Source organism: Petromyzon marinus, chromosome 29 (assembly GCF_048934315.1).
Source record: "Petromyzon marinus isolate PM22_M1 ecotype Great Lakes invasive population chromosome 29, UKy_Petmar_22M1.pri1.0, whole genome shotgun sequence".
In the NCBI taxonomy this organism is placed as follows: Eukaryota; Metazoa; Chordata; class Hyperoartia; order Petromyzontiformes; family Petromyzontidae; genus Petromyzon; species Petromyzon marinus.
Genome location: NC_133695.1, coordinates 8,078,059 through 8,100,852, shown reverse-complemented (window position 1 = coordinate 8,100,852; position 22,794 = coordinate 8,078,059). Strand labels below are relative to the sequence as shown.

General features: G+C 54.3%; 1 protein-coding gene across 3 annotated transcripts; it reads right to left on the bottom strand.

The window, feature by feature from the left end:
- Positions 1 to 273: 273 nt before the first annotated feature.
- LOC116947211 (WD repeat-containing protein 26-like) lies at positions 274 to 21,661 on the bottom strand. 3 transcript variants are annotated; one of them, XM_032962715.2, is made up of 14 exons: positions 21,037 to 21,661; positions 14,087 to 14,186; positions 12,723 to 12,779; positions 12,391 to 12,527; positions 8,975 to 9,093; positions 7,579 to 7,735; positions 7,174 to 7,312; positions 6,692 to 6,832; positions 6,012 to 6,131; positions 5,675 to 5,820; positions 5,041 to 5,119; positions 3,944 to 4,073; positions 3,241 to 3,468; positions 274 to 2,456 (listed from the first exon to the last, which is right to left on the bottom strand). In XM_032962715.2, exons 1-14 carry the CDS (start codon positions 21,219 to 21,221, stop codon positions 2,431 to 2,433), a joined length of 1,764 nt encoding a protein of 587 aa, XP_032818606.1. In that variant the 5' UTR covers positions 21,222 to 21,661; the 3' UTR covers positions 274 to 2,430. The 3 variants fall into 3 exon arrangements, with proteins under 3 accessions (XP_032818606.1, XP_032818607.1, XP_075926492.1); XM_032962716.2 differs by having other exon boundaries at positions 8,996 to 9,093; positions 21,037 to 21,660; XM_076070377.1 differs by lacking the exons at positions 14,087 to 14,186; positions 21,037 to 21,661 and adding an exon at positions 13,059 to 14,046.
- Positions 21,662 to 22,794: the final 1,133 nt, after the last annotated feature.

The window sequence follows — 22,794 nt, the reverse complement described above, 5'->3', positions numbered from 1 at the left end:
GATACAAACACAGTGACACAGAGGTACACAAGAACAAACACTGGGACACGAGCCCATACAATATAAACGCTGTAACAACAATAACCGAGGTTCACCAGAGAAACAGGAACACGAACTCGGTCACAAGCCAAGACATAAGTCCAAGCAGAGCTGGGGGGAGGGGGTGGGGGGGGCCGCACGCGTCACAAACTCCACGTGGAGCACACATGGCCCCCACGGGCGCCAATGGAGACCGCGGTGCCCACCTGCGAGGCAGCCGCGCGCCACACACAGTTTGCGTCTCATTTTATTTGATCGTCTTCTAAGAGAGCTACAAATTCCAGGAGGAAACACAAATAATAATAATAAACAACGCAAATCGATAACTTCTGCTACGCACAGATTATTAAGCTTTAACTTTTAGAAAAAACTCTATTGCAGCACCAAAAAACCATGACAACCAGCGACCTGAATGAGTCAAACGAGTTTAAAACATTGATAGTCACAAACAGCGGACACTTATAAAAACATAATACCTGAATCACGCCGCATAAGGGAAATTAGTAGAAAATGTGATTTCATTGAGATTTATGTCGTTAAGAGTTTGCGCGAGCTTGCGGAGGCAGCCTGCGCAAGCTGCGGTTGGTTTCGTGGCACAGACCCCATGCATAGGACTGCGCCGGGGCGGGGGCGTAGGGGGGGGCCAGGGTGCATGACCCCCCCCCCCCATTCTTCTGCCTCGCCATCTACAAAAATCGCGCCCCCTCTCAAGACTCGGCAATGAGGCCAACGGACGGTTCCAACACTCAACCCCAAAAGATCGGCCCAGGCCCCAGGCAACAGGCATCCCCACCTCACCAGCATGGCCGGACCCGCCACACAGTGAGCCTCACCAGTACAGCCGTACTGTCTCACTCATACAGCCGTACCTGCCTCCCGGTGAGCTGTCTCACGAGGATCAATGCCCTTTTCTTCAGTCTTAGACACAAGGCCGAATACCCCAAGAATAGGCCGAGGCATTGACTGGAAACATTTTAGGCTGAGGCCAGTGTCTAGGCAAGTGTCTAGGCAAGTGTCTAGGCAAGTGTCTAGGCAAGTGTCTAGGCAAGTGTCTAGGCCAGTGTCTAGGCCAGTGTCTAGGCTGGTCGAAGCCGGAGCCTCTGGGTTGAGGCCAGAGTCCAGGCCAGGTTATTTTGACCAGAATCCTGGGCCAAGGCCAAACCCAAAAGGACAGAGTCAAGAGCGAGAGCCGAGAATGTGTACCCAAGCCAGCCACAATGCCAAGGACTCGTCTCGATGACCCAAGAATGCCCATGTCTCATGGCGACAGCTGTGCCTTTCTCACCAGCACAGCAGTACCTGTCTCACAAGGAACACCTGTAGCTGCTGGACAAGCACTGTCCAGCAGCAGAGTGGCTTGTCCCACCTGACGGGGCTGCACAAGTGCGGTTGTAGGGGACCGATCTGACACATTAACCGAACGAGTGCCGTGTCCAGGATTTGCGCCACACGGCAGCTCCTGCTAGCTCGCGGGGGCACATGGCAGCGCACCGAGGCCCCAGCACAGACGTCGGCTTCACCCGCTCTCACCAGTCCCGAGACAAAGAGCAGCTGCCACGACCCCCCGATCCCTGTCTCTCCCCCAACGTGACGCCCCACTACACCGTGACCCCTCACAAGAAGGAAAACATCGCTGCCCTCCGCTACACGTGTAAATCATCGTCAACACACAACCACACCACCACAATACTGGCTAGAAGGGAACAGCAGGCGACTACAATAGACCGACTACAGTAACACACGCCTCTCGTGCACGCCCCCCCCTTACCCCCCTCAACTCCGTGACTTCAACAGCCGTGGGCGCCACTGCGTTACAGCGCCAGCGACTTCCCCCATGCGGCCAAAGCCTCCGTGCGCGGGCGAGACAACTCCACATGGCTCCATGTGGCGCCACATTGCTCCAGATGGCTCTGCGTAGCCTGTGACAGCTCCTCCTCCGCGTGGTTGCTGCAAGGTTAGGTGAGCGGTGGAGACCCAGAGACCCCGCCGGGCTGCGCGAGGAATCACCAATCCAGGCGGTGGCGACGTCGGATGTGACCGGCAGAGTGCGACGGGGCTGGGGGGAGATCGATGGTGCCGCTCCCTCCCACGCAGTCTGCCCCCGCCTCCCCCGCCCAACCCAAACGCTGCTGCTGCTGCTGCCACCGCTTGACATGAGTTGACGCATCCGGGCGTGCGGGGCCGGGGTGCAGAGGTAGCCCCCCGCCCGGACGCCATCACCGTGTGCAAACTCCTTCTCCTCCTCCATCCTCCCCCGCCTCCCCGCATTCTCCATCTCTTTCTCTCCCTCCTCCTCTGTCCATCCATCCCTCCCTCCTCCCTCTCTCCATCCCTTCCTACATCCCTCCCTTCTCTCACTTGTCCCCACCCCATGGCAGTGCTCTCCTTTAGCTAACTGTCCATGTTGCTGCCTTCATCTGAAAATCACAAACGAGGAATGGTTTGAGGATTGAGGAAAATGCTGCGACTGCTCAAACAGCAGGGGTAGAAGTCGGGGCGTGGTGGGGAGGGGTGGTGATGTATGTATTATGATTAACTTATTTCACATCGTATTTAGCCAACCGTGAAAATCGGAGGTGCAGTGAGGGGTCACAGGTGAATGGCGACTGGTAAAGGGTTGTAATCTATCTTCACCTGTCATGACATCTCAAAGCGCACGCAAAATTATTCAAACATGTCGACCAAGTGCGCACAAATTCAGAATCACCACAACAACAAAAACACCAATTACTGCGAGAAGCAATATAAATAAATACAAAATAAACAAAATGAGAATGTGTTGTCTCGTCTGTGTCAGGGTTAAACGCATGAGTAATTGTTCACAAAAAAATTTATAAGTGTCTCGACGTTGCACTCCAATTGATTTCATGCTCAATGCAGCGGTATGGCCAGGCAGGCTGTTCCAGGTAATCGGTGAGGATGACAATGAGGGGCCATGGTTGAGGAGGAACTATTTTATCCCTGCGCATGATGGCAGCAATATGTTCAGGAGCTCGATGTGGTTCAGGAGCTCGATGCCAATGTCGAGACGGATTCAGGAGAGAGAGCCTGTGTAGTTTTACTCATCATCCTCCATGGAAGGAACACAGACTATCGTGGTTCACTATCGGATCACGTTACGACAAACGCGGCACCGTGGCTTGTCTCGGTTGAGGGGTGACAGGTGAGGAGCGTGGTGATGTGAGGGGCGGTGAACATCACCGTGGGAGTCGCTCTCGTCGTGGGCCGCGTGCTCGCCGGGCGGCCGCTCTCCGGCAGGCTGGGTGGGCGGCGCAGGGCCCCAGATGCGCACGGTGCCATCGTCCGAGGCGCTGGCCAGCATGGCGGGTAGGCGCGGGTTCCAGCTCACGCAGTTCACCGTGTGGCTGTGCCCGGCCAGCACCGCAATAGGCAGCTCCCCGCGCTTGTGCCATACGTACACCTTGTGGTCTGCGGGGACAAGAGACATGGGCAAGGGCTGTTAGCGACCACCTATGCAGGCTGGCATGGCACACTAAGTGGGTGAGTGGCCAACCAACAGCACGTCTCCCAAATGTTTATGTTTACACACCACACCCCAGATACTCATTTATGGCCGAGTCGACCTAGGGGAGGCCCAGGGCTGGGTCATATATTCACCACCGCCTTTTGTCATGAGTAGGAATCGAACTCGGGTCCACATGTGCACACGTACGCACACTTGTGAATGTACGAGCATGTACATTTGTGTGTGTGCGAATGAGTACGTGTGTCTGCATGAGCGTGTACACGAGTGTATGCGTGCGCGAGCACGTGTATCTAGGCGTGTATGCTGCTAGAGCAGGTGTGTATCTGTATATGCGCACGCATGTGTCCGTATGTATTTACTTCTATGAGGTCATATCCTTGAATGTTTGTGTGCGAGTGTGCGCGGGTGTGATCGAACCTTCACTGCCACTGGCAATGAAGTCCTCGTGCAGGCCCCCGAAGGCCGAGTGGATTGTGTAGAAACCCTGGGTGGCTCCCTGGTACTTCCGCACCAACACGCGGTCCTGCAGGTCCCAGAGGTGGACGCCCTGCTCGCCCCAACCACACACCAAAGTGCTGTTAGCGAGCACCTATTAAATCCGGTACGGCACACCAAAAAGGGTGGGGATGTGGTCAAATCCATGCCCGGTTTACCTTTGTCTCCACACACAGACCATGCCCGCCACAATCCGCAAATTGGTGATCCGTAAACTCTAAGCCAAATGGGAAAAACTCAGGTTTTGTTCCTGACACCACCTTTTTTTATGTTAACCCTACATCAACCCAAAAATTAATCACGAAGTATTTTGAATGTAAAATAATCAATATTTTCGAGTGTTAAATATAACTTGCACGGAATATGTATAGAATAAATAAAATAATGTAGTGTACAATACTGTACATTACAGGAAGAACATTTTGTGCGGCTGAACTACACAGCCTCACTAGAGGCTGGGAACACTGCGTGACCTGGGACCCGCGATGGGCCGCTTGGGAGACAAGACGGAGACAAGACGGAGCGCGTGTTCTTCCGCAACGCAGAACATATCCGTTATAATGTGGTGTTTGAGCGGTAGGCTACAGTACGCAGAATGATACAGAAAGTGCTGTTTGCGAGCACCTATGAAGGCCAGCATGGGTGGCCAGCACCACACCCGGCCGCTTTGTCTCTCTAGTGGCAATGTTTACACACCACACCAGGTACTCATTGAAACCAAGTGGACCTAGGGGAGGCACAGGACCGGTTCAGATATTCGTTACTGGTGTTGGCCATAAGCGGGAATCAAACTTGGGTCGCCGGGTTCATAGCACAGAGTGATTACCATGACACTAGCACTACACCCATACAGGTACCTTGTGATCTCATCCACCCACGAACAACTAACATGCCCCGCCCCCTCCCCTCCCCCGCGCTTCTCTCCAGCGTTATCAGTTTTTCTGAGCAGCAAGGCCTTGTGCGAGAGACTGAGCGAGTGACTCACCTGAGTGAGCGGATCACCTGAGTGGGAGACTCACCTGAGTGGCCACATTGAGCAACGCGAGCCTCCCGTTCCTGGACACGGTGAAGGCCATTATGGGGTGGTCCTCCTGGACACTAGAAGAGGGAGGGGCAGGGTTACTGCGTGGCCATCCTTGCACAGGGCCTTTCCCTACAGGGCCTTCCTTCCACAGGGCCTTCCCTTATAGGGCCTTCCTTCCACAGGGCCTTTCCCTACGGAGCCATCTCCTACAGAGCCTTCTTTCCACAGGATCTTCGTCTAGAGCAGTGGTTCGCAACCTCTCTGGACCCCTCCAACCACTGCCAACCCTCGAGGTGAATGTCACGGAGCAGCAAGCTCAAGGGAAGTTGAAACTACTTGTCGTCATCATTGCACCTGGTGTCGGTAGCAACTCTGCGGAGCACTTCCCATGGTCCCGCGCAGCACTGGGCGGCAACCACTGTCCGAGAAGACGCTACTCTGCAGGGCGTTGCTACCATGGGATTCAGGCTCAGTGGAGATTTCAGTTACATTGGCACCATAAATAAAACAAAATTCTTATTGTGTAAAATGTTGGAGCGAGGGTGTGAGCGAGTGTGACCGAGCGAGCGTGCCAGTGAGCAGATAAGCATGTGATTACTTGAGCAAGTGAGCAAGCGCGAGATGCTTACATGTTGCGGTCCGTGAGCTCCTCGAAGTTGTAACCGCGAATACGCTGGTGTGTGTCAGACGCCAGCACCGTCTTGCCATCACCAACGCAGCACAGGCACTGTACACGCACGCCCTCCCAAGAGTCTAGCACGTTCCCCTCTAGGTCCTGCACACACGCACACACAGCATGCCACCACGGTTTGACGAGCGATGTACTGCGATGGGCACCGTGTGCTAGGCTGCATGCTTGGTTGTGCTGCTCACCGTGTGGTGCTGCTGGCTCCCGGAGTAATCACACACACCGGTAGAACTTCCCGCAGTACTCAAGACACTGATAGAACTGCCCGTAGTACTCACACACTGGTAGAACTGCCCGCGCTGGCCGCCTGTGACGAAGCGCTTGCCGTCAGGGTTCCAGGCGGCGCAGGTCAGGCTATCCTCGTGCGACTGTGACATCTTCACCTTGAGTTCCCCGGTCTGCAGGGGAATTCAACAGCAGCAGCAACTCCGTCAGTCCACACACGTTAGTAAACACGAATCAAATCATTTTAGAATTCAACATAAAGCAGAGTGGGTTATTGATGAATGATCCAGAACTCACCGATTCACTCCAGTAACTCTGCTTACCGGTGGTCAGTCGTCTCCTTTTCACTCTTCTATTGCTACTACAATGGTTACCGTTCCTGTGAACTTGTCATTGATTCCATTCCCTCCCATGTTGAGGACTCGGTCTGCCAGACACTGTTTCGTCCCACCCACACTGAAGGTCACAACTCACTCACTCATTCATTCACTCTCCACACTGCAGATTACAACACTTATACTTCAGCTTATTCCCTCTCATTGCTCTTCTGTGGAATTCACTGTCATCACCATCTTCTCCCAAGCTCCTATAATAATCTTGCGTGATTACTTGATAAATGCGTTCACCATTATCTAATACTTCTCTGATAGTCCATATTTGTTGCTGGCTACCTGACGCTTTGGGTCTGTGCTCAGCAACAGGCCGAGAGACGGGCATGGCTGTGTACGCACACCTGCACGTTCCACAGCCAGAGCTCGGAGCAGTCATCGGGCCCGCAGGCGATGAGGTGCGCATCGTCGGGGCTCCAGGCGAGGTAGGAGACTCCATACGTGTGTCCCTCCAGTGTGCGCGCCACCTTGAGCTGCTGGCTCTCCTGCCATGCATCACACCATGCGCATCACATGACATGTAGTGCAAAGCACGTGCAGCGTGATGCACGTAACACATCCATCACACGCTAAAGTCAACACTGCCGCCTCCTATGGTGCAGCGTGGTGTGCGTGACGGTGCAGTGTGGTGCAGGGTGGCAGGCAGTGTGGTGAAGGGTGGCAGGCAGGGTGGTGCAGGGTGGCAGGCAGTACAGTGCAGGGTCGTGTGTAGTGCAGTTAATAGTGGTAGAGGGTGTCGCGCAGTGCGGTATGAAGTGTGGTGCAAGATGGTGTGTTGGGATGTGTGCTGTGCAAGGAAGTGCAGTGTGGTGTGCGGTGCTCTGACCATGTCCACGTCCCACAGGATGACGGTGGAGTCCTTGGAGCCCGTCGCGAGTTTGCTACCGTCGTTTGAGAATTTGCAGAACCAGACCTCGTTGCAGTGCTCGGTGAGGATCTGCCGCGTGTAGCATGGGAACTGCTTCCTATGCTCACATGGGGTCACACGGGATGGAGAGGGCCAGGCTGTGAGCCCTCAATGGAAGTATTTGGGCAGGAGTACGTACAAGCACACGGCACGAGGACGCACGACAACACGCGAAGCTTAAGAGCGTAGATGCCCACTCACTCACTCACCGCCACGAGTACCACCATTGAAGCCTGCACTCGCTCAGGCACTCTCGTATACCATCACGGGTGGGGGGTTAATAGTGGGGAAGGCGGAGGAGGGGTGGGTGCCATGCGGCGCTACCGGCTGCAGGAGTGGTCGGAGTAGAGGGAGACGCTGTCAAGCGAGGGCTCGTGCCGTGTGTTGTGGTAGACGCAGCGGTCGCGCTGCAGCTCTACCGCCTGGCGCAGCAGTGTCTGCAGCCGGTGCGGGGGCAGCATCACGGACGGCGGCAGGTACGCTAGCGACACCAACAGGGGGCAGCACGCACACGGGGAGAGACGCAGTTAGCACCGTCGCGCTCGCTAAACATTTTCCTCCACCTCCCTTGGGTGTCAGGCCGGTAGTAATTTACTTTTATTTCACCGAGAAATGGAATATAACCCGATTGTAGCAATGTGACTCACTGTCTCATTCGCAGCGGTGCCCGGCAAGCCAGAGCACACTGACGGCACCTGCTCTTACAACCTGTGTAGGCTACATGGGATATTTTATCTTTGTTTCGTCTCTATGCGTTTTTAAACACATCTATCTCCATTTTTTATTTTCAGATCCCTTTCTCGTTAGGTCACTTGGGAAAAGGTGACGTGGGTTTGTGGGTGCGTGCCCGTATGTTGCCTGGGGACGTGAGCATTTCTGCAAGCGTACCTGTGCGTACACCTTTGTGTGCACAGTTGCGTACGCCTGATGTTTCTGAGTGTACGTGGCTGTATTCTTCAGACCTACGCCGTGTCGAGGCGGTGCGATTATTGGTGAGGCCGATAGTTCAATGTTGAAGTGCAATTTTATTTAGGGACTGTGTGTTGTCTTGGTGTGGTCTGGGACTGTTTTTGTTGTTGTATTGCTGCCTTGCCCAAGATTGAATTTGGTGTAAAAAAAATTGGCAGGAATTGATGTACTTGTGCAATTGATACTTATAAACTTTATTTATTTATATTTAGTGACTTGCTTGGCTTTCCTATACTTTGCACTCCAATCGGTTTTTGTATTTTTTGCTGTTGTAACTTTCTGACTGGCCCCTACTGGACATCTGTGAAAAAAGAGCTTCATGGCTTGTCGGATTCTTCCAGTCAAAATAAAGATTCTGATTCTGACTCGACTAGACATTGTAACAGACTACGTTTTTCTTGCAGTCAATTACTCGGGCCCCCTTCCAAACGGTGACCACCCCCCACATCCTGCCTCCTGAAGGTGGGAAACCCCCACCCCCCCCCCCCAACGGGCCACAGACAACGTGACACAATGCGGGAGTTGTTGCCGATTACGTCATCAAGCCCCGCCCATCACCTGCCGTCCAGTGTCACACGCAGGAACAGAGGGGATAATTTTTTTTCAAAAATATTTTAAAGTTATCCGATTGGACAAATAATCAAATCAATAATCAATACAAGAGTCAATCGCTCAGACCATGTGATGAGAGCCTAGCATTTGAGAGGGAGAGTGGGATGAGAGTCCAGTTCTACTCGCGAGTGAAACGCACGGTTGTGGGTCGCGGTCTCACTCTGCAGCTTCTCCAGGAGTTTGGAGCGAGAGGCGGAGCCCTTCCCTTCCCACGCCGCCTTCTCGCGCAGCCCCGCTGCATCGCTGCACATCATATACCTGCCCGCACGCACACAAACATCCCCCAAGTAGCCTTTAATAGACTGTTGGGCCAAGTGCCATTAGCGAGCACCTATTCAAGCCGACATGGCACACAGGGGGGTGGGTGGCTAACAGCATGACCGCAGCCTTGGTCTGCACCAGGTATTTGTTTAAGGCTGAGTCCACCTAGGGCAGGCCCATAACCGGTTCAAATTTTAGACACTGTTATTGGACTTGAGCGGGAATTAAACTCTGGTCGTAGAACATTGCGCTAGCCACTACACTACCGCTTCACACATGGACACACGAGCAAACATGCGTGGGCACACATTTACATGAACACACACGTAACAACACTGGGACACATTTGGAAAATACGGACGCAGAAAACACGCGCGTGTGAACACAGCCAACACATAGGGATTAATGCACGCATACATACACATACAGCTTGACCAAAATACACATGTGTCACACACAGACTCGCGCATACACCTGCACACACCTACACGTGCTCAAATAGGAAAACAATGAGAATATAAACACTGACAAATATATACAGGATTAACAAAACACACACAATCACGCACGCACACCCCAAGCAAAGAGCAACAATCACAAGCACAGGGGAGCACGGCTCGACAAGCCAAGCGTGGATAAGACCACTGCGCGCTGTCGTGAAGGTTGAAGCTCCACTGTTGCTTCACTGATGAGGCCATTAATCAGTAGTGCAATCAGACGGTGCAAATAAAACTCAGCCAGGAAATTAATTGGGCCGACGCCGGCTGCTTCAGCACCCCCACGCCAGCTCCATCAGCTGGAGTCTGGTGGAACCACAAGCGTGTAGCGCCACAACTCCAATTGCCAGCGGAAGCGGCACCATGGGATGGAGATGCTACCTGGCGGCAATGCGCATCATCACGCATACCAACCTGTCGTCACAAACGCCCACAAACGCCCATGCACCCTCACGGCGTTGCACCAATGAAGTCAGCGTGGGTCGACGCTTTGTGAGATCACTGACGGAGCCCATGGCAAAGTGAACAGTGCCAGCGGCACGTGGCAGATGGCGCCGTGAGCGGTCGTCATTCCGACCTCGCCATCTGTGGTGCTGGCCCCTGGCTCTTGGCGCTTGCGTGCGGCAGCAGCAGTGCCGTGATTCCACGACCGTGGCCGGAGTGGAAGGGCGCTGCTTCAAGTATTGCCTGAGATTCTAAGGGCCACATTGATAAGGGCAGCACCGCCTCTTGCAATCGCTTTGGCAGAAGAATTCAAACACCTATTTATTACGAACCTATCGATTTGCATTGGCAGTGATTCGATGAATGCCCATGATTTGATTCAAGAATGAATAACAATTTTCTAGTTCGGATTTGATGGATGAGCCTCTGCGGCTGTGCTGACGCTCACCATGCACAAAGAGCCGGGCAGGGGAGCCACCTGCGGGTCGCCCTCTCAGCTAGGTCCCAGCATGCACCGGGGCCGTGTGCTCATAATCACCATCTAACAACTATCGTCAATTCTGCTTTGAAGCAGAACAATTGCCCAAAACGTCACCTATTGTTCAATATTCCCTCCTCAGGGCGATTTGTAATCGCCGAATGTGTTGAGTGTTTTTTTGCTTGTGCACGACAGCCAACAGTGTTACAAAATGTTCTGTATAATATTCCCATCCATAATGTCACCCCACTGCTGGATGAAGGCGACATTAGCAGTGGTGGAAGTTCGGGTATCACTCGCCACCGAGTGATATCCAAAGCATGGCCAGGAATGTAACTTGAGTCGCTGGGTTTATAGTGCAGTGCTCTAACCACAGTGCCACCGCTCCACCTCAGTCACAATTTTATTGAGTGGAACTGGATTTGTTCAGGAGACACTGTAGAGGTTTTACTCCTGGTTGTGAGTGGAGCTCTCAGCTAACCATGCAGCAGCTGCTGCCCTGGGCCCCCTGCAACGAGCAACTTATCAACGTCTCACCCTTTTGAACCCTGGTTAGACCACGCATGCACAGACTGTTTCAGTCTCGATGAAAACTCAAAACCCAGCCGAGAATAAAAACTAAAAAATAATCCGCACAGGCAAAGCAGAAGGAATCTAAATTCCCTGGCACGCGCCGCCACCGCCACTGGCGGCGAGGGGAGGTCGCTATTTGTTATGCAGAGACAGAGAAAGGGGCAAGGGAATGAAATGAATAAATAAGGACGAGCGAATAAATATTAACCAAGGAAACAGAGACAAACGGCTCCATCCGAACGCGAGGAGGGGCTGGGAGGGTTAGGGGAGGTAGTTGTGGAGGGAGGGAGGGAATGGCTGGGCGGGTGTGCGGGGAGGGGGGCGAGACTGCATTTTCCTGTTGAACAGGATGGTCCGCAGGTCAAACCGCAGCCCAAGTAATTGGTCTGGGTTAATGACCGAGCTGCCACCCGCGCGTCTCCCTCCACATTCACACGACACATAGAGCCAGTGTACATTCGCTCATTGCAGGACAGAGGTCAGGGTCAGGTGGGCAATGGGGTCAGGTGGGCAAGGAGGTCGCACACAATCAGGGCAACCAAAGGGTCCAGGCCACAAGGCCTCGGCAGAGCCCATTGGGCCATTATCACCTTCACCATCGGCCCTGAAATCCTGGAATCACGGGGGGGCGGCCACAAGGAAGGGTGAGGGGTCCACGTCCCTGTGTCATCCCACATAGTGTGGTGCCGTCAAAGTGAGCGACACCACACCGTAGCAACGCTCTCCTCCCAGCCCCCCAATGTGGCTGCAAATGACTGCAGTGCTCTGCGTATATAATCTCACACACGAGTTGCCCAGTGAACACAATCAACGAATGACTGCTGGGCAAGCGCTCTGTGGAGAAGCCTTAACTAGAGTGGGGAGAAACTCGCGAGGTGCGTGCCACTCTGCAGAGCTATCGCCGGGCAGGGTGTGGGATGGTAGGGGCAGAGTGTGGTGTACAGTGGACCGGTGTGTGCATTGGCACGGTGTTGCCAGGGAGTGTGCGGGGTGCCGTGTGGAGACTTGCGGCACCTGGAGCCGCTTTTTGGGTGGTGTGGTGTGTGCTGCAGTTTCTGCGATGTGTGTGTTGCTTGGTGTGGTGTGTGTGGTACGCAGTTAATTGCAGTTAATTGCAGTATGCAGTGCAGTGTTGTACGGTGTGTATGGTACGCAGTTAATTGCAGTATGCAGTGCAGTGTTGTACGGCACATGGGGTGGTTCACAGTGCAACGCGTGTGGTGCGGTGTACACCCACCAAGTGTGCGGCGCACATACGGTGCAGCACGTGACAGGTAGTGCGGTGCAGTGCGTGTTGCGTACCCGCTGAGCGCGTGGATGCGCTCCGTGTTGTACTTGAGCGGTGTGAGCTCGTGCCTGAGCACCTGCAGAGCCTCGAGCACGGCACCGTCCTCCAGCCGCTCCAGGTACTTCTGTTCCAGCAGCAGGAAGCGCATGCGCTGCACCGGCACCATACATTAGGTGGCACCACACCATTTACCACACTCCGCACTGCACCACACCATACCATACAATGCACCATACCTCGCACCGCATCATGCACGGAACTGCACGTCACACAGAAGTGAACACAAGTGAACACACGTGTGCTCACAGGTTAGTATGCAGGCGAGTGGTGCAGTTCAGCTACTCACCAGCATCCCCCGCGCAGACCGGACGAGAGATTTCAGCTCATTGAGGTCGGCTTCTGCCTACAGTACAAACAGACAACAGCAGGAGCAGCAAGGAGGAAACATCATGCACAGATTCTCAAGTGCCCTCCAAAATGCGTGGTCCTTGGGCGTATTCAACTCGTGACAATACGGTAACCTTTCCAAGCCGCACAATTAGATGATGCAGTACACCGCGCACGAAGTCATGAAATAGGCTCGAGACTCAGCGAGACGTTCTTGGGTAAACGAGGGGAATAATAATAAGAGGCGGGATATATGCTGGCACCCCGGGGTCTGTGTGAGGTGAGAGCCGAGTACCATTTGCAAGAAGCCAAAGGGGTAAATTTCCAGAGTCCTGCATCCAGATTCCCAACGGAAACTCCGGGAGGAACCTGTGGCTTCCAATTGATGCCTGACCAGTGTCTGGTGTCCAACTGGAAGCGTCTCTGATTGTAGATTTGGCTAGAGTTGAGAAACCCTTTCCACACGAGTGACGCTCCTGTGTCTCACAGTCGAGGGCAAGTGGAAATAAACTCAGAATCTTGAGACAAGCTCACAGCTACGATTAAAAAATATATATTAAATGAAAACAGCCTTGGCACTGCCGGGAACATTTATACGTCGGCTGGGCGGGAGAGGGGTAGTGAGCACAAGGCTGGGCTGGGGTCACGACTGGTTTATTGAGGCTAAATTTAGCCCACAGATGTCTCAGCCACTCGCCTACAGCAACAGCACGAAAATATAAAACAAACACTCTCCCTCCGTTACTAGAACGATGAAAAACAATAAACAGCCGCAAGGGCTGCTGCAGCTGGGCATCGGTAATCGAGCCAGACCAGTAACCGAGCTCGAGAGCCACATTGAGGGTCGCAGAAAATTCCTTTAGAAACTCACGCAGCCATTTCACGGTGCCTGCGTTTCACAGAGCTCCACTCACTCGCGGCATATCCCTTTTGCTGCTCCACCCGCCTCGACCCGTGGCACGGCACAGGAAGTCTCCATCAAAACCAACAAGCAGCTCGTTCATAACTCGAGCGCTCAGCAAGGACAGGGTGGCGAAAGGCTACCACGGTTATCACACACGGGCACGTGTGTGAGCGCCCATGTGTGTTAGTGTGTACTGTATTTGGGCATCTAGTGTAGTGGTGTAAACATCAGCACTGGGGAGACAAAGGAGCTCGGCGTAGTTCTGGCCACATCCCATCATCGTGCCGGCCTTCATTAGGTGCTCACTAACAGCTGCAACAGCCTGTCCAGGTTACACGGGGGATCTTTGTCTTTGTATACACGGGTATGTGTGTGCTGTGCGTGCCGTGTGTGTACTGTACGTTCCGTGTGTGCGTCACCTTCTCCCAGTCACCGTCCATCACGTGGCTGCGAAAGCGTGCGGCGGTCGGGTGCTCCAGCCGGCACCCGGCCTCCTGCATGAGCAGATCCACGGTTTGGCTGGAAACACAACAGATTGGAGGCTAACTCACCCGCTCACCTAACTCGCCCGCCACACTGCAAACTGGGTGAGAGGGTGGTGCAGCTGTAACACTTGTGTCTCACAGCAAGATGGACCGGGGTTCAATTTATGACGTTAGCACCTTCCTGTGTGGAGTTTGTGTTTTTTCCCCCTGTTGTGCAGTGTGTGTGTAGTCAACATCGCCACCAGGGAGATAAAGGCAGCCGGGCGCAGTGTTGGCCACCCACCCTCTCGTGTGCTGTGCTGGCCTTTATCGGTGCTCACTAACAGCACTTGCCCCAACAGTCTATTAAATATATATGGGGGATCTTTTTCTTGACTTTTTTGTGTGTGGATTAAGTTTTGTATGGGTTTTCTCCAGCGTTTATGGTTTCTTCACGTAACTAAACACATGTCACATAATTGGTGTTAGTAAAACATCCAAATACAGGACATTCCTGAAGAAGTGTGTAAGTATATACGTTCTATACTTGCACTCTAACTTCACTCACTACAACACCACTCTCACCACACTCACAATTTCCACACTCCATACTCATCACCCTCACTCCTCATCACTGCACTCACACTCACCACCATGACACCCACGAATTTGGTGACCCACATCACTCTTGCAAATTATACTTATCCTGGTCTCGTAAGTTATCACTTGGTTAAACAAAATAAACTTGAGATGTGAACTCGAACGACACCCACGGCAATAGCAGTCTCACATATCTCACCCACATTGCACTCACCAAAGTCCTTGGCGTCCCCCACGCCCCAGAGACTATCCTGCCCCATCACATCCTGACCCCGACTCGAACCTGTTTGGCTTTATATCCCCATTTGCCCCAGGGTATCCAGCTTCCATTCAGCCGTGGTGCACGATTGTCAATAAATTAATTAGTTTTGTCAATCTCACGTCTATGACCCCCGTATGTGGCTCCCCCACACACTCTCTGCCCGGATCACACAATGAGTGGAAACCAGACTCGAGGTGGGGCTCAATCGGCCTGATTACGGAGGCGGCTCGGAGACTTGGACGTCATAGACGCAACAGCCTCAATGACCCAACTCTCCACCCTCCATCCTGGGGTTCAGCTTTGTTACCCGGACCCCAGGGGCAGCACCTGGAATCTAGGTGGGTGGTGATGCAGCCACTGACACCAAAGGGGGAGGGAGGGGGACAGTCAAAGGCGAAAGACATAATTTACAGAGGGCAGGTAGATTGACCCATAGCTGCTCATGATGGGGAAATTGCCACCCATTTGCGTCATGCTGCAACACACAGACACACAGATAGATATAGGTGTTAAAACAGCACAGAACCACACACACAGGTTGTGGTACAAATACGAAACTCCCCAATATAGTCGACACAGGCTGTTGGCGCAAGTGCTGTTAGTGAGCACCTATGAAGGTCGGTACTGTGCATGTGGCGGTGGTGTGGCCAACGCAATGGCCACCTTTATGCTGATGTTTACACACAACACTCGTTACTCATTTAATTATGAGTCAACCTAGGGGACGCACAGGATGGATTCTTCTATCACTCACCACGGATGTTAACTGTGGCTAGGATTTAAACATAGGCGACCTGGTTCTTAGCGTCTTAGCACAGTGTGCTTACCACGGCGCCACACAGGAATACAAAGATACATACACACAGGTGTACATAGATAATACAGCTACACACATACATGCAAACATAGGTGTACAACTTTACTCCCAGATGTCCACAAAGGTACACACACAGCAGGGGCGTGCGGTCAGGGGAGGCAGGGGAGGCAAAGCCTCACCTGTCATACTCCAATGAAAATAGCTGTTACGAACAAAAATAATCAAATAAAATAAACATAAAGATTTTTCCACTGATTTATAAATGGAATTTCTGTACGAATCCAATCATTTTTATAGTCAAAATTGCTAAATTTGCGGAGCTCCGCTGCAAATACAGGAAGAGACGAGAGGTGAGGCAGCGACGAGCTCAGCCTCCCCTCTGATTGCGCAACCCCCTCAGTAACTGGATGGAGCGCGGGCAATAAGCGCGTGCCTGTTACTATCTCAGTATGTCACCAATGTAATGTTTGTAGACCCCTTCATTTCATGTCCTCGCCTTCCATACTCCAAGTAACTTATTTCACGTATGTGTATAAATATATTTAGGCTCGCTGGTGTCGTCATGAAACTGCAATGAAAACGTCTCAGGGGAGGCAGCTATCACATCTGCCTCACCTGAGGGGGACGTGTCTAACACACCCCCTCAGCGAGGCCACGCCCCCTCAGCGAGGCCACGCCCCTCAGCGAGGCCACGCCCCCCACACAGTGAGGCCACGCCTCCCTCAGTGTGTGAATCTGGCTTTAACATGAGCCAGTGCCTCCCCAGCCATTGACCTCGCCGCACGTCACTGACACACACAAAGGTAAAATAAAGTGTACACACAGGAACACACACACAATCGTACTCTCAAGTACACACAGACACGCGAAACTACACGCAGTACAAAGGCATATACACAAACACACAGATCATCCCTTTTTCCAGGTTCTTATGACTTCACTCGAAATATCTCGCACAAGGAGTAGAAACCAGACCCAAGATGGGTTTTATTTGTCCAGATTATGGTGGCGGCTGTTGTTGCTGGCTACTTGACATTTTGGGCCCTTGGGCCTGTGTTCATCAACCGCGATAAACAACCACATGGAGAGCCACACATCGGTGTACACCAGCTTGCTAGGCACCCTTGCCAAAGGAACTGTGTCTCATGTTGCCTGAACCGGGTTGTTTTCCATCAACCAGCGATTTAAAAACTGAACTACCCCCACAACTGGTGCGGCACTACTACATGCTTTGGGAGCTTGTGGAGAACCCAGGAACCCGGCGCCACGGACCCACATCAGGGGAGCTTTAATCCCAGCCTGGGCAATGAGTGTACAGAGCTGAGGAAAGGATCAGCTCTGCTGACACTCACAGGGCCAACATTCATTTGCCCGTTTTCCACCGAGCTTAGACAAAGATGTCCTTATAAACAACGTCCGTGCCTATGACCAATTCCCCTGATCTCGTTAGATCTCGGGAACTTATTGGGGTTCGGCCTGGATAGTGTATGGATCAATGGACAACCGTCCGTGCATAAAGCAGGTGTTATAGGCTGCTGTGGGTCTGCATTGTGGACTGCAGTGGGCAGTGCCACAAGCCAATTGTGATCTCCGCCTTCACCTATCCACGCTGACCAACACAGTGAAGTATGGTCAACACGACCCAAACGAGGTCCTCATCCACCAGTGGAATGACAAGAGGGGCTGTATATATACACACATGTCCTTGTACCCAGTGTTAACAAAGATTTTAAAAAAATCCCTCCTATAGCCTAAACAGACTGTAGGGCAAGTGCTGTTCGTGAACACCTATGAAGGCCGCCAAGGGGCACATGAAGGGGTGGGTGGCCAGCACCACGCTCGGCCGGCTTTGTCTTCCAAGTGGCGATGTTTAAACACTGCACCAGGTACTCATTCGAGACTGAGTCGACCTAGGGGAGGCCCAGGACCGGTTTAGATAATCGTCATTGGTGTTAGCCGTAAGCGGGAATCGAACTCGGGACGCCAGGTACACAGCGCAGCACGCTAAGCAATACACTACCGCTCCCCACGCCCGGTTTAGACAAACAGTGTTTACACGAACGTAAAACTCCACCCACAAAGTGTTTTCACTCGGATGTACGTATGCACAACGTTAATAACTGACTGCCCGCGAAGGAGCAGACTAATGTGTATACACGGCCCATCACATGTCATGGCGCCCGGGGGCCTGAGGCTGAGAGCGCACCTAGCCTGGTACCAGTGCCTTGTACCAGGCTTTGGTGAGTTCACTGCCACTTGGTGATGAATGACTCTTATAATGCTGCTGCTGTTGTTGTCACGCACTTAATGCACACGTCACTGTTATATAATCACCAGCGCTATCAGAGACGCAAACAGAAAGATCACCAGCACAAAAATCAACATCTTCCTCACCATCCATCGTCATCTCAGCCGTGACTGCAACCCAGGTCCCACGGTGTGTATGATAGGGTTGGAGTCTGGCACAAGGCGAGTGAAACGCGGATTGCTGTGTGGTGGTGATGGTGGTAGTGATGATGATGATACGTCCCCACGGCCTTTAATTAGACTCGCGCACGTGACGTGGTGGGCTGTTTACAGCTGAGAGCCCTAAACCAACTCACCACTAACACTCACAGTGACCCTCACACTCATCCCACCACGATACTCACCCTCATCACGACACTCACCACCTCACAATGATCCTCACCACCGACACTCACCCTCACCATAACACTTACACTTACCTCAAAGCACACAATGACCCTCACACCATGATACTCCCCCTCATCACGACACTCATTCATCACGTCACAATGACTCTCACACTCACCCTCACCGTGACACTCATCAGGATCCTCACACCACAATGACCCTAACACTCACCCTTACCGTGACACTCATCAGGATCCTCACTTACCACAAACCTCAACATAACAGACTTACCACGTCACTCACCCTCACCTCCACGACCCTCAACAACCTCTTCACACTCACTACAACGCCATCCTCATAACCTCCAAACAATCATTACATTCGCCCACACCAGAACAATCACCCAGTAAAGTGCAACCCGTCTTATTTACTTGTTTATATTCGAATTTGTGTTAAATTATTGTTCAATACTGTATAGTCTAGATTTGATACATTTTAAATGTTTTAAAATATTCTGTTGCATTTTGAGTGGCTTTGTGTAACCCATGAAGCCCTTGCAAAAGAGGTCATGTATCATGTGTCTCAATAGGCATGTGTTTAATCTGCTGGTTTAATAAAGGACGTTAATGCCCTCACCACGACCCTCACTCACCACGACCTTCACCCTCCACTACGTCCCTCAGCATCACACTCGCCACGGCCCTCACCATGACACTCGGACTCACCATGACACACACGCATCATCCTCCACCTAACCACGATCCTACACCCCTCAACTACGACACACTCTCACCGAGGCCCCTCACCATGACCGTCAAATTAGCATCATTCCTCGCCACGACTTTCATCACCACCCTCACCGACACAATGACCGTACTACTCTCAGTCTCATTCCGTCCCTCACCCTTCTTACTTACTCACTACAAGGCCTATGCTGGGCTGTTATTCTCGCGACCCTCACCTGTACCCTCACCTGTACCCTCACCTGTACCCTGAGCCCGTGCCTCATGAGACCTTACACCTCCCCTCCCCCGTCTACTTCACTCACGATTATAAACAAGGGTGAGTTTTGAGGTGGCGGGGTGAGTGGCGAGGTCCCCAGGTATCGGGGTGAATGGCGGCGGGGTTGCGGGTACACGGCGACCATGGTGGTGAGTAGTATGGCGAGTAGTATGGTCCCGGGGTGAGTAGTGAGGTCCTCGGGTCGTGGGGTTCGTGGTGAGGTAACGACGTGTCAGTGGTGAGTAGCTCGTGGTGAGGTAACGACGTGTCAGTGGTGAGTAGGTCGTGGTGTTCGTGGTGAGTAGCTCGTGGTGTTCGTGGTGAGGTAACGACGTGTCAGTGGTGAGTAGGTCGTGGTGTTCGTGGTGAGTAGCTCGTGGTGTTCGTGGTGAGGTAACGACGTGTCAGTGGTGAGTAGCTCGTGGTGAGGTAACGACGTGTCAGTGGTGAGTAGCTCGTGGCGAGGTAACGACGTGTCAGTGGTGAGTAGCTCGTGGTGTTCGTGGTGAGGTAACGACGTGTCAGTGGTGAGGTCGTGGTGTTCGTGGTGAGGTAACGACGTGTCAGGGTGAGTAGCTCGTGGTGTTCGTGGTGAGTAGCTCGTGGTGTTCGTGGTGAGTAGCTCGTGGTGTTCGTGGTGAGGTAACGACGTGTCAGTGGTGAGTAGCTCGTGGTGTTCGTGGTGAGTAGCTCGTGGTATTCGTGGTGAGGTAACGACGTGTCAGGGTGAGTAGCTCGTGGTGTTCGTGGTGAGTAGCTCGTGGTGTTCGTGGTGAGGTAACGACGTGTCAGTGGTGAGCAGCTCGTGGTGTTCGTGGTGAGGTAACGACGTGTCAGTGGTGAGTAGCTCGTGGTGTTCGTGGTGAGTAGCTCGTGGTGTTCGTGGTGAGGTAACGACGTGTCAGTGGTGAGTAGCTCGTGGTATTCGTGGTGAGGTAACGACGTGTCAGTGGTGAGTAGCTCGTGGTGTTCGTGGTGAGTAGCTCGTGGGTTCGTGGTGAGGTAACGACGTGTCAGTGGTGAGTAGGTCGTGGTGTTCGTGGTGAGTAGCTCGTGGTGTTCGTGGTGAGGTAACGACGTGTCAGTGGTGAGTAGCTCGTGGTGAGTAGCTCGTGGTGTTCGTGGTGAGTAGCTCGTGGTGTTCGTGGTGAGTAGCTCGTGGTGTTCGTTGTGAGGTAACGACGTGTCAGTGGTGAGTAGCTCGTGGTGTTCGTGGTGAGTAGCTCGTGGTGAGTAGCTCGTGGTGTTCGTGGTGAGGTAACGACGTGTCAGTGGTGAGTAGCTCGTGGTGTTCGTGGTGAGGTAACGACGTGTCAGGGTGAGTAGCTCGTGGTGTTCGTGGTGAGTAGCTCGTGGTGTTCGTGGTGAGTAGGTCGTGGTGTTCGTGGTGAGTAGCTCGTGGTGTTCGTGGTGAGGTAACGACGTGTCAGTGGTGAGTAGCTCGTGGTGTTCGTTGTGAGGTAACGACGTGTCAGTGGTGAGTAGCTCGTGGTGAGTAGCTCGTGGTGTTCGTGGTGAGGTAACGACGTGTCTGGGCGAGTCGTAAAATCACGAGCCCCGAGGGGGTGCGTGCACCACCGTGCCCCTCACCTGAGGCCCAGGCCGTGGAGGTACTGGCCGATGACGCGCACCACGTCCTGCTCCGTCTGGGACAGCGAGGGCCGCTTCTTCTTGGTCGTCGCCTCCTCCTTGGGCAGTCCATTCGCGATGAGGCCTCCCCCGCCGGCCTCGCCGTTCTGCAGCGGCGCCGCGTCGGGCGCGCCGTTCGCTTGCATCGCGGCCTCACCCGGGCCACCCCCCTCAGGGTCCCCCTCGCTGCCTTTCCACAACCCCCTGGGTTACCTAGGTACCCCCTGGGTTACCTGGGTACCCCCCGGGTTACCTGGGTACCCACCCCCCACCCCGAGCTTCTCTCGCCGCCCGCGCCGCTCACCGAGACAACCCGCCGCCGCCGCCGCCGATCAGAGAGCCCGCGACGCGATCACCCCGATCCGTGTCGGCAGCGAGAACCGCGGGGCTCGATCGGCACGGTTCGGGTTTTTGAACGAGCAACGGTTCGGGTTCGATTCAGCTCGCAGGAGCCGTTGTTGACTCGGCACGGCTGGGCCCGGCTGGTGCGGATCGCGGCCCCGGGGGTCTCTCGGCGTCTCGCAGCCTCCTCTCGCTCCCGTCTCGGCTTTTGTGTTTGCCGAGTGACGTCATCACAACACGGCCCGCGCGCGGCTCGCCGGGACACCGCCCCCGCGGCTTCCGTGCGCCGGGCAGGAAGTAAACACGAAGCACGTGGCCTGCGGCGCGGAGGTGCGGAGGTGGTGGGGCATCGTGGAGGGGCAGAGGTGGTGGGACACCTGGAGGGGCAAAGAGGTGGATCACGTGGAGGAGCGGAGGTGGTGGGGCAACGTGGAGGTGCAGAGGGGGTGGGGCACGTCAAAGGGCAGAGAGGTAGGGGCACGTGGAGGGCCAGAGGTGGTGGACACCTGGAGGGGCAGAGGGGTGGAGCACGTGGAGGGGCAGAGGGGTGGGGCACGTGGAGGGGCAGAGGGTTGGCGTGGAGGGGCAGAGGTGTTGGGGCACCGTGGAGGTGCAGAGGGGGTGGAGACGCCGAGGGGCAGATGGGTAGGGCACGCGGGGCAGAGGGTGGCACGTGGAGGGGCAGAGGGGTGAGGCACGTGGAGGGGCAGAGGTGGTGGGGCACGTCGAGGGGCAGAGGTGGTGAGACACCTGGAGGGGCAGAGGTGGTGAGACACCTGGAGGGGCAGAGGTGATGGGGTACCTGGAGGGGCAGAGGTGGTGGGGCACCTGGAGGGGCAAAGAGGTGGGGCACGTGGAGGAGCGGAGGTGGTGGGGCATCGTGGAGGGGCGGAGGTGGTGGGGCACGTGGAGGGGCAGAGGGGGGCCCATGGAGGGGTAGAGGTGATGGGGCACATGGATGGGCAGAGGTGGTTGGACACCTGGAGGGGCAAAGAGGTGGAGCACGTGGAGGAGCGGAGGTGGTGGGGCAACGTGGAGGTGCAGAGAGGGTGGGGCACGTCAAAGGGCAGAGAGGTAGGGGCATGTGGAGGGCCAGAGGTGATGGGGCACGTGGAGGGGCAGAGGTGGTGGTCACCTGGAGGGGCAGAGGGGTGGAGAACGTGGAGGGGCAGAGGGGTGGAGCACGTGGAGGGGCAGAGGGATGGCGTGGAGGGGCAGAGGTATTGGGGCACCGTGGAGGTGCAGAGGGGGTGGAGGACGCCGAGGAACAGATGGGTAGGGCACGCGGGGCAGAGGGGGGCACGTCGAGGGGCAGAGGTGGTGGGGCACGTAGAGGGGCAGAGAGGGTCACGTGGAGGGGCAGAGGTGGTTTGGCAC

What these genes read in the sequence shown, in the direction of transcription:
- LOC116947211 (XM_032962715.2), bottom strand. Translation starts at nt 21,221, where the DNA reads ATGCAAGCGAACGGCGCGCCCGACGCGGCGCCGCTGCAGAACGGCGAG. An exon ending in TGGACGGTGACTGGGAGAAG is followed by an intron (nt 12,780 to 14,086) that starts GTGACGCACACA and finishes TTTGTACTGTAG; the next exon opens with GCAGAAGCCGACCTCAATGA. An exon ending in CATTGCCAGTGGCAGTGAAG is followed by an intron (nt 3,469 to 3,943) that starts GTTCGATCACAC and finishes TTGTCCCCGCAG; the next exon opens with ACCACAAGGTGTACGTATGG.